This window comes from Sciurus vulgaris, assembly GCF_902686455.1.
Source record: "Sciurus vulgaris genome assembly, chromosome: 15".
NCBI lineage: Eukaryota > Metazoa > Chordata > Mammalia > Rodentia > Sciuridae > Sciurus > Sciurus vulgaris.
Window position 1 is genome coordinate 17,189,993 of NC_136476.1, and position 12,417 is coordinate 17,202,409.

At 35.3% G+C, this 12,417-nt stretch overlaps 1 protein-coding gene across 18 annotated transcripts in view; it reads left to right on the forward strand.

Moving 5' to 3' along the window:
- Nucleotides 1-12,417, forward strand: part of TRPM3 (transient receptor potential cation channel subfamily M member 3) — a gene marked incomplete at its 3' end in the record, with an annotated part of 506,455 nt that overhangs the window by 375,094 nt on the left and 118,944 nt on the right. For all 18 annotated transcript variants that reach the window (XM_079111999.1, XM_079112011.1, XM_079112015.1 and 15 more), the window contains one exon: nt 8,186-8,258. In XM_079111999.1, the coding sequence (XP_078968125.1) occupies nt 8,186-8,258 (73 nt within the window). The remainder of the gene's footprint in view (nt 1-8,185; nt 8,259-12,417) is intronic.

A 12,417-nucleotide genomic window follows, 5' to 3' on the forward strand; every position in this document is an offset into this window, starting at 1 on the left:
AGTCTCCTCTGGTATCCACAGGGGATGCTCGAACAAATCCCCTATGGAGATACTAAGGATGACTAGAATTGATAACAAATAATTGAAGTAAATGATACTAATTTTCCAATAAGAATTTTGCACATCTCTCTACAATGCTCTTGTGATTGCTCAGTTGCAGGTATGCTTGCATTTCCTCTGATTTCCTTCCTTCTTCTACATAAATCAGCATGTCAATTTCTAGAAGTTAGTGCCATTGGTAAAATGATAACTTTAAGAATTTTGCTAGCCAGGCTGCAGATGTGGCTCAGTGGTAGAGCACTTGCCTAAAATGGGTGGGGCCCTGAGTTCAATTCCCAGCACTGAAGAAAGGAAGCAAAGAAAAATTGTCAACCAGAGAAAGTTCATTTTTTTCCAAAGGTTGGAAGTCAAATAAGAGTATATTTTGGTGCACAGTGTTCTACTTAACAAATTACATTGTTTTCTTGCCTGTACCAAGTCACCTTTGATTATGCCAAACAGAAAACTGAACATAGTATCTGCCAAAAGTCCTTTTATTGTCAAACAGTATCCCTGTTGGATCCCTCAACAGTCATATATGATTCCATATCTTGTTGAATGTAGATTTTTATATTTTCTATTAATCATTTAATCATTTCATGTTATTTCATGTTATTTCAAATATTAATGATTCATCAGGGAAATGTCAGGTAACCTGGTAGTTAAAATCATTCCATCGTGGTGACCAAATCATTTAGCAAGTCTGATTCTCTCCTTCTCTCCCTGCTCCTGTCCTGGGCAAACAGCTCCAGATTTTATTAAGAAATTGAACAGGAAACTAGGAAACATTTCAGAAATGTTGTTTCTAATGGAAACTCTAGATGTAGCATTTTTATTGTTCTTAGTTGTGTTGAAAAACATGATTATAGTGGACTTTTCTAAATTCCTAGATAATTAATAAGAACTTACTGTGCTGATTATCTATGGCATGGTTATAGTATTTCTCTAAAATTCTCAGGTATATTACAAACCATTTGTCAAACTCAGATATCATCTCTAAAAAATCTAACACAGCATGAAATGATTGTGGAATGTTCCTTTCTGTTCCTAATAGATTGAGCCAAAGTGTCCTTTCAGCTTATAGATGTTTTTCAGTCTAATATCATGGTTATTTTCATTTTTAAAAGCTCTACTAACCTCCATATCCGTTTTCACAGATTCATTGCTTACTGTGACATAAATATAAATCACAAATTAAACTAATTAATAGACACTTCGAAAGTGAATCAGTTTAATTTCCCAATATGTTTTTTCATACCCTCATCTTGTTCAACCATAAGACCTCCTGGTTTTAGAAATGGAAAGTTCATGATTAATTCAGACACAAACTCCATTCTGTTATTTATGTAGTGAGCCTGCTTATTTGTTTCCCAGGAAATGAACAAAATGTCTCCAAATCTTAAATTCCTTCCTCAAAATTATTTCCATGCTTCTATTTCATTTTTCTGTAATATATGCTTGTTTTGAGTCTTTTTCTCTACTATTGCTTAATCTATGTAGAATGAAAGTTTCAAATATCTTAGTGAAACATTCTTTTGGATTATTTGATGCTGCCAATATCTCGAAAAATTTCACTTCCCATCAGATTCATACTAAATCTCAGTAAATAATGTCTATAAGTCAGGCAGCCCAGTTTCTTTCACATAATGCTTGACTAAGAGTTTAAACCCTCACCAATAACACAGGCTTCAATAGACTGGTGCTAAAATTGATTCACTTGTAACAAACTCTTGGTCTAGTCCTAACATACCCATTCATTTACTTTTGTTATCATTCTTGAGTGGAACATTCTACTTTAAAATTTTTATTTTTTTTAAACCAGTCTCTTAAGCACAAACATTTGGTGATAAATTCATCCACTCAACAAATGCCCCAGCAAAGACTGGGCTCTTGCCTGAAAATGAACCTATCTTTAATACAAAGAAATGTGTGCAAATAGGAGCAATGAAGTGTTGGAATTGGTGTCCTAGCAAGCCTTCAAGCATAGTAGGTGCAAAAAAGAAAAAGTGAGTGTTCCGTGCTAGTTGAATAGAAGGGCTTTTTAAAATGGCCTATGTCGAGTGAAAGGCATGCAGTTAACTCACTAAGCAATGGGAAGGGTATTCCAGGAAGAAGGAACAAATGAACAAAGGCAGAGAGGCTAAAACAATATCAGGACCCTGAAAGGAGCAAGTTGAGCTGTGCAGGGGGCATCAGGTGTGTGAGACAATTGCGGCTGGTTAGTGGCAGTGGCAGCAACGGTCATGGCAATGAGGTATAACTGACAAGAGAGACTTCAGAGAGAGCTGGAAGGGAATCCTTGAATGCCCTGCTAAGAATTTCTAGCTTTATATCACAGGGAATGGTAGCCATTAAAGCAATTTTAATAAGGAAGATTGCATGAACAGAGGTATAGGGAATAAAACGGAAAGGGGAGAGATAGGACCAGAATCAAGACTGCTGCGGTAAAAAAAAAAAAGCACTGCAGAAGTGAAGTTGCGACTGACTGAGCAAAGCCTGTGCCAGTGAGAGAAGGGAGGCCACAGGGAAAGCAATGCTGTAGGGCACTTCTCACAGTCTGAAAGCAGACGCGTTGGTCAGCACGGTTCACGACTCCTTGCTCAGCACCTAAACAATGCCAGGCACAGCTGAGATAATCGATACATGAGTTCAAAGAGTCAATTCTGTACAGAGTCCTTTCTTTTAAGGGAATGCAAAATGAGAGGAAGAACATAAGCAGAGAAGTTGGTTGGCAGATAGGTTGAAGGGATAGAAAACAAGGAAATGTTGTCATTGTGAAAAAATTTCACTTCCCTTCAATATGAGAATCAGAATTTCAACCATGCTAAGGTAATTTGTCCATAAGAGAGTGGAAGATCTAAGATATCCAACGGAACTTTTTGTAACAAAACATTTTGACATTTCTTCTTTTGGATCTGGAAGAACACATTAATCTCCCTGTGTCCCATAGTGCTTTGATAAGATAACCAACCATGCCAAACAAGTATGAGAGTTACTTCTAGAGTACGTGCTGAAAATACCAATTATAGAGTGAATAAAAAATCAGACCATACTAAATCACCTATAAAATAGTTAAATTAATGCCTCTACATAATTTAATTTTTTTATTAAATTTATGTGGCTAAGATTTTATAAAATGAGCATACATACCTGTCTTATATACACACAACATTATACATATATATATTATGTATATATTTCTTAAATAAATTTCAATTAGTGCTCAGTATGGAAGGACAGGTAAAAAGATATCACCCACCTACCATAATAGGAAATAAGAAGATTTTTAGTAATTTCTGGAATGTTAAAAGCAGAAACTACAGTTTCTAAATCACTATAGGAGGAAAGTACATATTATGAAAAGTTATTTCCATACAGAATCAAAATATACAAAAGAAAGGAAAAGGTGAGGACTCTGGAGGCAAAATCAAAGAAAAGAATTTAAAAACTTTCCTTAGAGTAGCTGGGCCAAGAAATTCCATGTATACAAGTTTCATTCCACAGATATACTCACTGACATGTGTACAAGGATATTCACTGGAACAGTGTTTGTAATGGCAAAAGATTGATAATAATCCAAATACTCACTAAAAGACTGGTTAAATAAATCTTGGTACATGCATATGAGGAAACTTTAGCCAGTCAAAAAATAATGATGCTCACCTCTAGGTGGTTGAATGGAATGTTCTTCAGGATATAGTCTAAGAAAAGCAAAGTATAGAATAGAGAGCAAAACTTGCTACCACTTGTGTAAAAGAAAGAAGCATCCTCTATGTAAATCAACTCTAAACTGGGTAGCATTGTTTCCTTTGATGAAGGTGCTGGAAAGCAGAAACAGGAAGGGTGAACTCAATGCTTAACACAATCTCTTTATACTTTCAGGATTCTTTATTACCATGTACATATACTACCTATTCAAAAAAAACAATTTTAAAGGCAAGAAAAGATATAGAAGAGAAATGATGAGAAAGTATAGAAAACAAAATAAGATGAGAGATATAAGACCCCCGAAAAAGTAATGTTAAACATAACTAGATTCTTGTTGGCAATTAAGAAAGAGAGAGTAGCTCTGATGTGATTTTAGAAAAAAAAAAAAAAATGTCTAGTCCTGCTATTTATAAGATGCAGGGATGGGTAAGAGGAGCCGGGCATGGTAGAACACATCTGTAATTGCAGCAACTTGGGAGGCTGAGGCAGGAGGATGGCAAGCTCAAAGCCAGCCTCAGCAATTTAGTGAGACCCTAAGCAATTTAGCAAGACCCAGTCTCAAAATAAAAAAGGACTAGGGATGTGGTTCAGTGGTTAAGGGTCCTGGGTTCAATCCCTAGTACCTCCCCCCCAAAAAATGTGGGGGATGGGAAAGGGGAGGCAGTGCAGAATGAATTCTTCAAAAATCATGTTATGTACATATATAAATATACCACAGAGAATTTCACCTTTTTGCATATGTAAAAAGAACCAATCAAGTATAAATAAATAGAGTAACACAAGGAAGTCTAGTAGAGTAGAGGAAGGAGAATGGGAGAGGGGAGGGAGGAAGGAACCGAAAAGGGGAGGAACAGGGGGGCTCATGAACTGAAATAAAATTCCATCCATGTATGAGTTTGAACCCAACTACTATGTATAAATATAAAGCTTTATAAAAAAGATAAGACACCTGAAACAAAATGACATAAAAGGAATAAGAATAAATTGACTAAAAAGTCAACTTAAGACCACAGGATAAAAGTAGCTAGAGAAGCAAAAATAGAAGAAATGATAAAAGTAAAAAAGAGTATATCAATAATATCGATGAATAAATTTAAGAGCCTATTCTTTGAAATGACCTGCTTTTGATCTAGTGACAAAGAGGAATTTTTAAATGCCATATAATTCTAGACATAGAGGAGATTTTAAAAATAGTAAGTGAATTCTATGTACAACACTATGCCAGTGAACATGAAAATCTAGATGAAATGTTTAATTTAATATCTAGGAAAGTATACGAAATTGACTCAAAGAGAGGCAGAAATCTAAATTGATCAATTATAATAATTCCTTCAGTTCCTAAAAGTACCCCATTTTATAAATATCCTCCTAAATCTTCCTTCATCGCATAAATTTCTCTAGGGTATAAGGAAAGAGAAAAAGCTTCCCAACTCATGCTGATTGGTTATTGTGTCTCTGAGACCAATTCAGACAAGACTAGAGACCTGGACCAACCTCACTTACAAACACCATTGCAAAGGTCCTCAATAAAATGTTAGCAAGTAAAGTTTAGTGTTATTAAAGAATGCTACACCAAAACCAGGGAATTTTATATCAAGATATCCTACTTTAAAACTATTTTGACTACCAAAATGATTTAAGAATACCTTATTTTTTGGCATCTCTACCAAGACTGGGGGTATTAGGAGAAGATGACTTTAGTTTTCTCAACGACTTTTTTCCCCGAAACAGAGATATAAATTGTGCAATTAATTTTTAACATTTTAATTTCAAATGAAAAGTTTTGGAGCAGCAAAGAAGACATAAAGCCCAGGTCAATCAAGGTGAAATTGTATGAATTCTGTCTTTGGGGTCTCCAGGCACCCCTTAACTCCCTTTTCCTCTTCTTAAGGCATGTTCATTCCCTCCAGTATCAGTCCCAGATCATTGGGTCTTTGCCAGGATGGGGCATGAGAGGTGGGCAACCATTATCACCACATCAGTTTTCCAGGAAATCTCTGAAACCTTGGCATTTGAAAACCCATTTCAAGCTCCTTAAAAATAGCGGCACACATATCCATGTGCCTTCCCTGAGAAATCCCTTAGAAACTCTACATTTATGTGTCTTCCTTTCCCCAACCTCAAATCTACATGTGCTCCTAGGAAAAAGCCTGATGATCTTATATGTCAAGGTAAATGCATCTATTTGCTGCCCCAGAAGAATCTCCATCTGAAAAGTGATCTCTATTTATGCAGTGAAGTTCAGGCATCAGAAGAATGAGGTCAGGCTGGCACCTCAGCCAAACCTATGATTATGCAAAAGCAGATTTCTGGACAAATATAATACAGAGGGGGCACCCTTCCAATTGACAGTCATTACCCGAGATGTAACTATAGCCATAATCCGAACATAGCACACTGATAGATTTTGTATATCTCTTTCTAATTTTTAAAATGTTTTAGTTCAAATACCTATGAAGGCATTTCATCTTGCAATCTCTGCCTTATATTCATCCCAGGCTCTGACCTTTGTATATAAACAGGTACAAAAGAGATAAGTTCTAGTGTTATCTTCTTCCCTCCCCTTGTTTCTCTCTATTTTAAATTCTGTGGTTTTAGAAACATTATAACTAGTGAGACAAATTCTACATTCTTGCTCTTTACTTTTGATTTTTTCCCTTTAATTCTAAGAAATTTAACTTTCCAGATGAATTCTAGAATCAATCTATCAAAAACCATGAAAATATTTTTGGAATATTTATTGAAATTATAATTAATTCTATATTCATTTAGTGAGAAATAGCATTTTAATTATATTTTCTCATCAACCAACTTAGTATATGCCTCTACTTACTCTTTCCTGTTCTTCCACAAAGTTTTGCACTTTTCCTTGCTGAGCTTATTTTTATGAAGATGACCAAAAAATTCCTTGAGAAAAATTAACCTTACTTTGTAATGCAAATTCTTCATAGGCAGAATGTTATGCCAAGTTTTGCTCCAAAATCATCTGATAGCCTGGTTTGGGCTAGGAATTAGTGATATTTAACCACATTGTTTTTGTGCCCTACAGTTGGTGGTAGGATAAGATACCCCTCTTGTGTGTCAGGGACTCATTAATGAACATTATTCTTTCCTGGGGCATTTGTTCTCCAACCTTCCTTCATAGTGAGCCTTTTCCTATTGAACACTTCTTCAGAATGCTGCCTGTGCCTTATAATACTGCTTCTCTTTGTCTCCCAAACCTGAATACTCTGTCTCTATAATCTTCATCCTGTAAAGTGGCAAAGGAAGGGGCACACTCAACCTCTTTGGGTTAGAGGGTTCACTTATTATTCCAAACACAAGATAAAAGCTCATCTTTTGCCGCCCAACATGGATGCCTGTTGTATTTCCTGTGTGCACATTAAAGTTCCCTCCCAGAAACAGGCTCAGGCCTTTAAGTGACCCACAGTAAGTGCCTGCCTACAAATAACATTTCTCATTATTTTCTTCTAATGTCAGAAATTTTATGGTTATAAGAGGAATTATTTAGCATCATACAAGTAGAGATTATTCCCACTAGTTAGTTTATGATAGGGGTAACAGTTATTAATAACACCTGTTCTAGAACAAGTCTCCTAGTGTGCTCTCTCTCTCTCTATCTCTCTTATCTCTCTGTCACACACACACACACCAGCAAAGTTCCCACAAATATTAATTCTTCATTCCTATCTCTTCACTCTCCTCCCTGTTATTCTTCCCTAGACAATAACTTTCACTCCTAGATTGCCAAAAAAAGATGTTATTGGATTGTCTATTTTCTACTTCTTACAGCCTGGATGTCAAGTTACTCTACAGGAGGTTCAAAGTCATTGAGAGGACTGGAGGGTCAGAGGCATCACAATGTTGAAACTCTTGAGTAGCAATTGCAGAGGATAAGTGCAGTGATTGTGCACTGGGAACCAGTTACTAAAAGACACACTAACTAGTTATTTTTTAAAAAATTTTTAGAGGTTGATAGACCTTTATTTTTTTCATTTATTTATATGTGGTGCTGAGAATTGAACCCAGTGCCTCACACATGCTAGGCAAGCCCTCTACCACTGAGCCACAAATTTTTCTCAACAAGAGTTCACATTATAGTTTACCCATTTTTGTAAATCCTGCAAGTCTTAATTTTAACACTGAAATGATAGAAGAGGACATTTTACTTGATCTCTGGTTTCTCTTCTTGTAACCATAATCAATTCTATTATCTAAGGTGACTGTTTGGAGGCTACTAATGCTTCTCCATCTTAATGAATTGCAGAGTGTTCTAGTTGAACACTAGAACACTAGTGCTTGCCCTAGTGCTTGCCCTCTGGTTAAGAATCTACTTTATAGATATTAAAATAGTCTCTGTTTAGTTGTGCTGTTATTGATTTACTTTCTCTTGTGGGGAAAAATAAATTGTTAATGATCATCTTGTCTTATATTGCAGATTACAGTTTTTCGGATGGGATCAGAAGGACACCAGGACATTGATTTAGCTATCCTGACAGCTTTACTCAAAGGTAAAAGAGTTTCTGCATCCATAGAGTACAAAAATAATTAAAATGTAATAATACAGCAACCTTATTTCTCCTATTAGTGGGTATGATCCCAAATGCTTCCCTGACACATTCAGTTATTGATAACATGAGGAGCTCTCCTGTAAGACACTGTTACTGCTATTAAATTCTGGGAGAATAGACCCATTACAGTGTGACTCAATTTTAATACACTATGATCCAAGTCATATCCATTGAATCAGAAAAATATATAAAGAAAAAAATTTGAAATAATGTGTAAGACTCAGTTATCCAAGGTCATTTTCTAATTATTATTACCATATCTATTTTCAAAAAACACTCACTATGGCATCTGTGTATGGTGTGTGTGAGAGTGTATTTGAATATATACACTAAAACTAAAAAATTAAAAATCATTAAGGGGAAAGAAGAAAGAAATAAACCATAAAAACATTAGGCTACTATACTGTTTCAAGGAAGCATTAAATTCAACTCTAAACTCCCAGTAGGTTAAGGCAAAAATAGAAAACTCTGGGCTGTGGGATTTCAGTTCATAAGGTGGGTTTGTCCTATTCTCTATTCCCGATGTTACAGACATCTCACTACCTGTTCTCATCTTTGGAGACATATCCCAGAGACAAGCAGTTTCCTCCAGATTCTGCAGATCAAATCCCATCCTTGATGTGCCTTAATAAGTACATTCATTTGACCAATACTTTTCAGTGTTAAAATAAATAAAACAAAGTTGTGACTGCTCAGTTCTAAAATTCAAACTGTAATCACAGGACTAAACAAAACCAAAAGCCATGTTGGAGATGGTTCTCATTAGAAATGTCTCCTCCAAAGGATGTATTGTACAGAGGAAAATGAGGGGTGGGGAGGGAGCAGGGGAAGGAAATAAAATAGAATGAGACAAACATCACTACCCTATTTACATGTATGATTACACAAACAGCGTGATTCTACTTCATGTACAACCAGAGAAATGAAAGTTGTACATTTGTGTTGTGCACAATGAAATCAAAAAATAATTTTAAAAAAAATGCTGTACTATACACTTCAAAGTTTATTAAGATGGTAGATTTCATGGTATGCATTTTTCACATCAAACTATCATTGGATACTCACTCCATATGTTGTCTTTATGTTTAATTTTTATAAATATAGTGTTATAATGACAAAAAAGAAAAAATGTCTCCTCTATCCTCCCTCAGTGCTGTAGTGTGCCTGCTGTGGTGTTTATCACCTGGCTGGTCATTAACTGTTTGCAGCCTCCCTAGATTAAAAACTCCTTGAGAGCAGAGAATGTGTCTTGTGCATTACTGTACTCTCAACACCTTGCACAATCCCCAACACTTGAGCATTCAATCAATTTTTGTTCAATAAAGAAATTTATAGATTACTCAGTGATTCAGCAATAGATTCAGTATTCCAAAATTAAACCTCAGAATTACGTTTCATTCGATTTTCCAATCCAACTACTCTTCTTCCACTATTAACATTTTCTTGAAGACCTGTCATGTTGCAATCTCTGTGCTAAACTTTTACAACTCCTAAAACCATTAAATATTGAAACGACTATGTGCTATCGAAGATATTTTTAATCCCCATTTTATAGATGAGGTAAATAAAGCTACAAGAGGTTAAGTAACTAGCTAAAGTTACAATGCTAATTAGCGAACCTACAATTAGGCCCGAGTATATCTTACTCTTCACTACACCACATATGAACCCTTAGACAATAGAGGCTATGAGTCTTATGGACACTCCACAAAGGCATATGCACATTCATTCAAAATTGTGATCACATTTCAGGAGATACACAATCCTATAAAATGTATTATGTATCTCAAGTCAAGAACTTATGGTCCAAAACATTCCATTTCAATGAACTAAAAAATATAAATACTGGACAGAAGGATTAAGGGGCTAGGAACCATGTATGGGCTGAGCCACAAAATATACTCTAGGCCCCACTCTTCCTTGGTCATAGACAAAAATAAAAGTTGAAAGCAAATAACTCTCGTATTTGCTATTCTTACATAAAGATAAGAAAACACAATAATATTGATAACTAACATTTATTGAGTATTTGCTTTATTTGTCAAACTGTGTTAGGTGCATCCTATATATAAATTCATTTATTCTTTCTTTTTAAATATTTTTTAGTTGTTGATGGAACCTTTATTTTATTTATTTATATGTGGTGCTGAGAATCAAACCCAGTGCCCCACATCCCACACACACATGCTAGGCAAGCACTCTACCACGAGCCACAACCCTAGTCCTCATTTATTCTTTGCAACAGTTCAGTTACCAATTTATCACAAGATTATAGATATGAAAATTGAAGCGCAGAGCAATTCAGAAACATGCCCAAGTTAGCCAGTAAATGGTAGAGGCAGTCCAACTATGTAGCCTCACATAGGTATGCCACCAAGATATTCCTAGCCCTTTCATTATAGAAAATGAAACGCATTATGATTCTGAAAGAAAATCATAACAATTAGGGAAGTGGTCTAATTACCAGTAAAAAGAAAGTGACCATCATCTTCAAATGAAAATATTTCTTTCCCTTTCACCAATTTATGAGATTCCAAATTAGGCATCACCTTTAGATGAGTGTTAGAATTCACTTATTTTATTAAAGAATCATTGTTTTCCAACTATTTTGAGCATGACATACAATATGAAATACACTTCATGCCATCTCCAGGCAGTTACACATATGCACTTGTAAAATTGAAATTTAAGTACTTGAAGTAATATTTACATGGACATTATGCAGTGAAATTTAATATTTTCTATTTTAATATAGTCTATTCTGCTGATTGTATCCCACTAAATTGATTTCATGATCTACTAATGGGTCGTATCCTGCAGTTTAAAAAACACCACCATAAAAGATGAAAGGAAATTATTATCGCTCTAAGAAATTAACATTTCTAATCACTATAATGAACATTACTTATGCAGCAGTTGAGCTAATGGGAATTTATGCCATTAAAAGATTATGGTGTGTCAACTCTATTTCACAAAAGCCTTTCAATGCTCTCAGATATTGACCCAGTTGATTTGCGAAGGATATCAAGCACAATATTTTTGCTGATTTCTTCAGAGGCCAAGAGCATACAAATTTCTATCAGTTTTGAATTCTTAAGTTTGTTATATTATTCTTCCTAAGTGTATTTCTTGGGCATGTAACAGGGTTTAGTTGGACTTTCAATTATCTAATGCACGGGAAATCTTGGCAAAGTCTAATTTTTAATTTTGAGAAATCAGAAATTTATGAGAAAACCAGAAGTTAGAAGAAAGAGGGAGTTATGAAATTAATCACTGGCCCACAAATTCAGGGGCAAAAGAAAGAGAAAGGAAAGAGGAAGGAAGGAAGGAAGGAAGGAAGGAAGGAAGGAAGGAAGGAAGGAAGGAAGGAAGGAAGGAAGGAAGGAAGGAAGGAAAGAAGGGAGGGAGGGAGGGAGGGAGGGAGGGAGGGAGGAAGGGAGGAAGGAAGGAAGTTAGATTTCATAAGCAACTAACTTATCCTGGATTGTTACTGGGAACACTGGCTTAAATTTACCTTGTTTAAACAGTTCGTGAATAAGTTTTACAGGAATTCATTATGGTGTGCTTGAAAACAAAAATTCTTTCTTATTATTTATACAGTCTTTGCCACCACCCCTCTTTCCAATGGGTAGTCATGCATGATTGCTCTCTTTCTAATGTTATTATATTCTTAATCTAGTACTAGATATCCTAGAAAAAGGGACACCCAGGTTGACACTTTTATCACTTACATGAGATGCAAAGTTACTACAGTTCTTAAATATTGTACAAATGGAAGGAGATAAAATTTTGTCCAAAAGTGAGCTACAAGGTCAAAATGTATGACATTTTCCAACTATTTTTAGACATAAAGGAAAGTGCGCCATTCCCTTGTGGAATAAACTGTGCTCAAATGTGAAAAAATTTCAGCTAGAAACTAAATCCACTCAGTGAGGATTATAATGTAAAGTTTTTCCAACAGTGTTTTTTAAGTCTTCTCCAGTCAGGCTACTTTTAGTCTTCCTTGGGTCCTTTAACTTATAGACCAATCTTCCACAAATGCACTTGTTTCTTGGTTGTCCATTTTACTCCTTTATTCAAATCACCAGTGTAGGTGTCA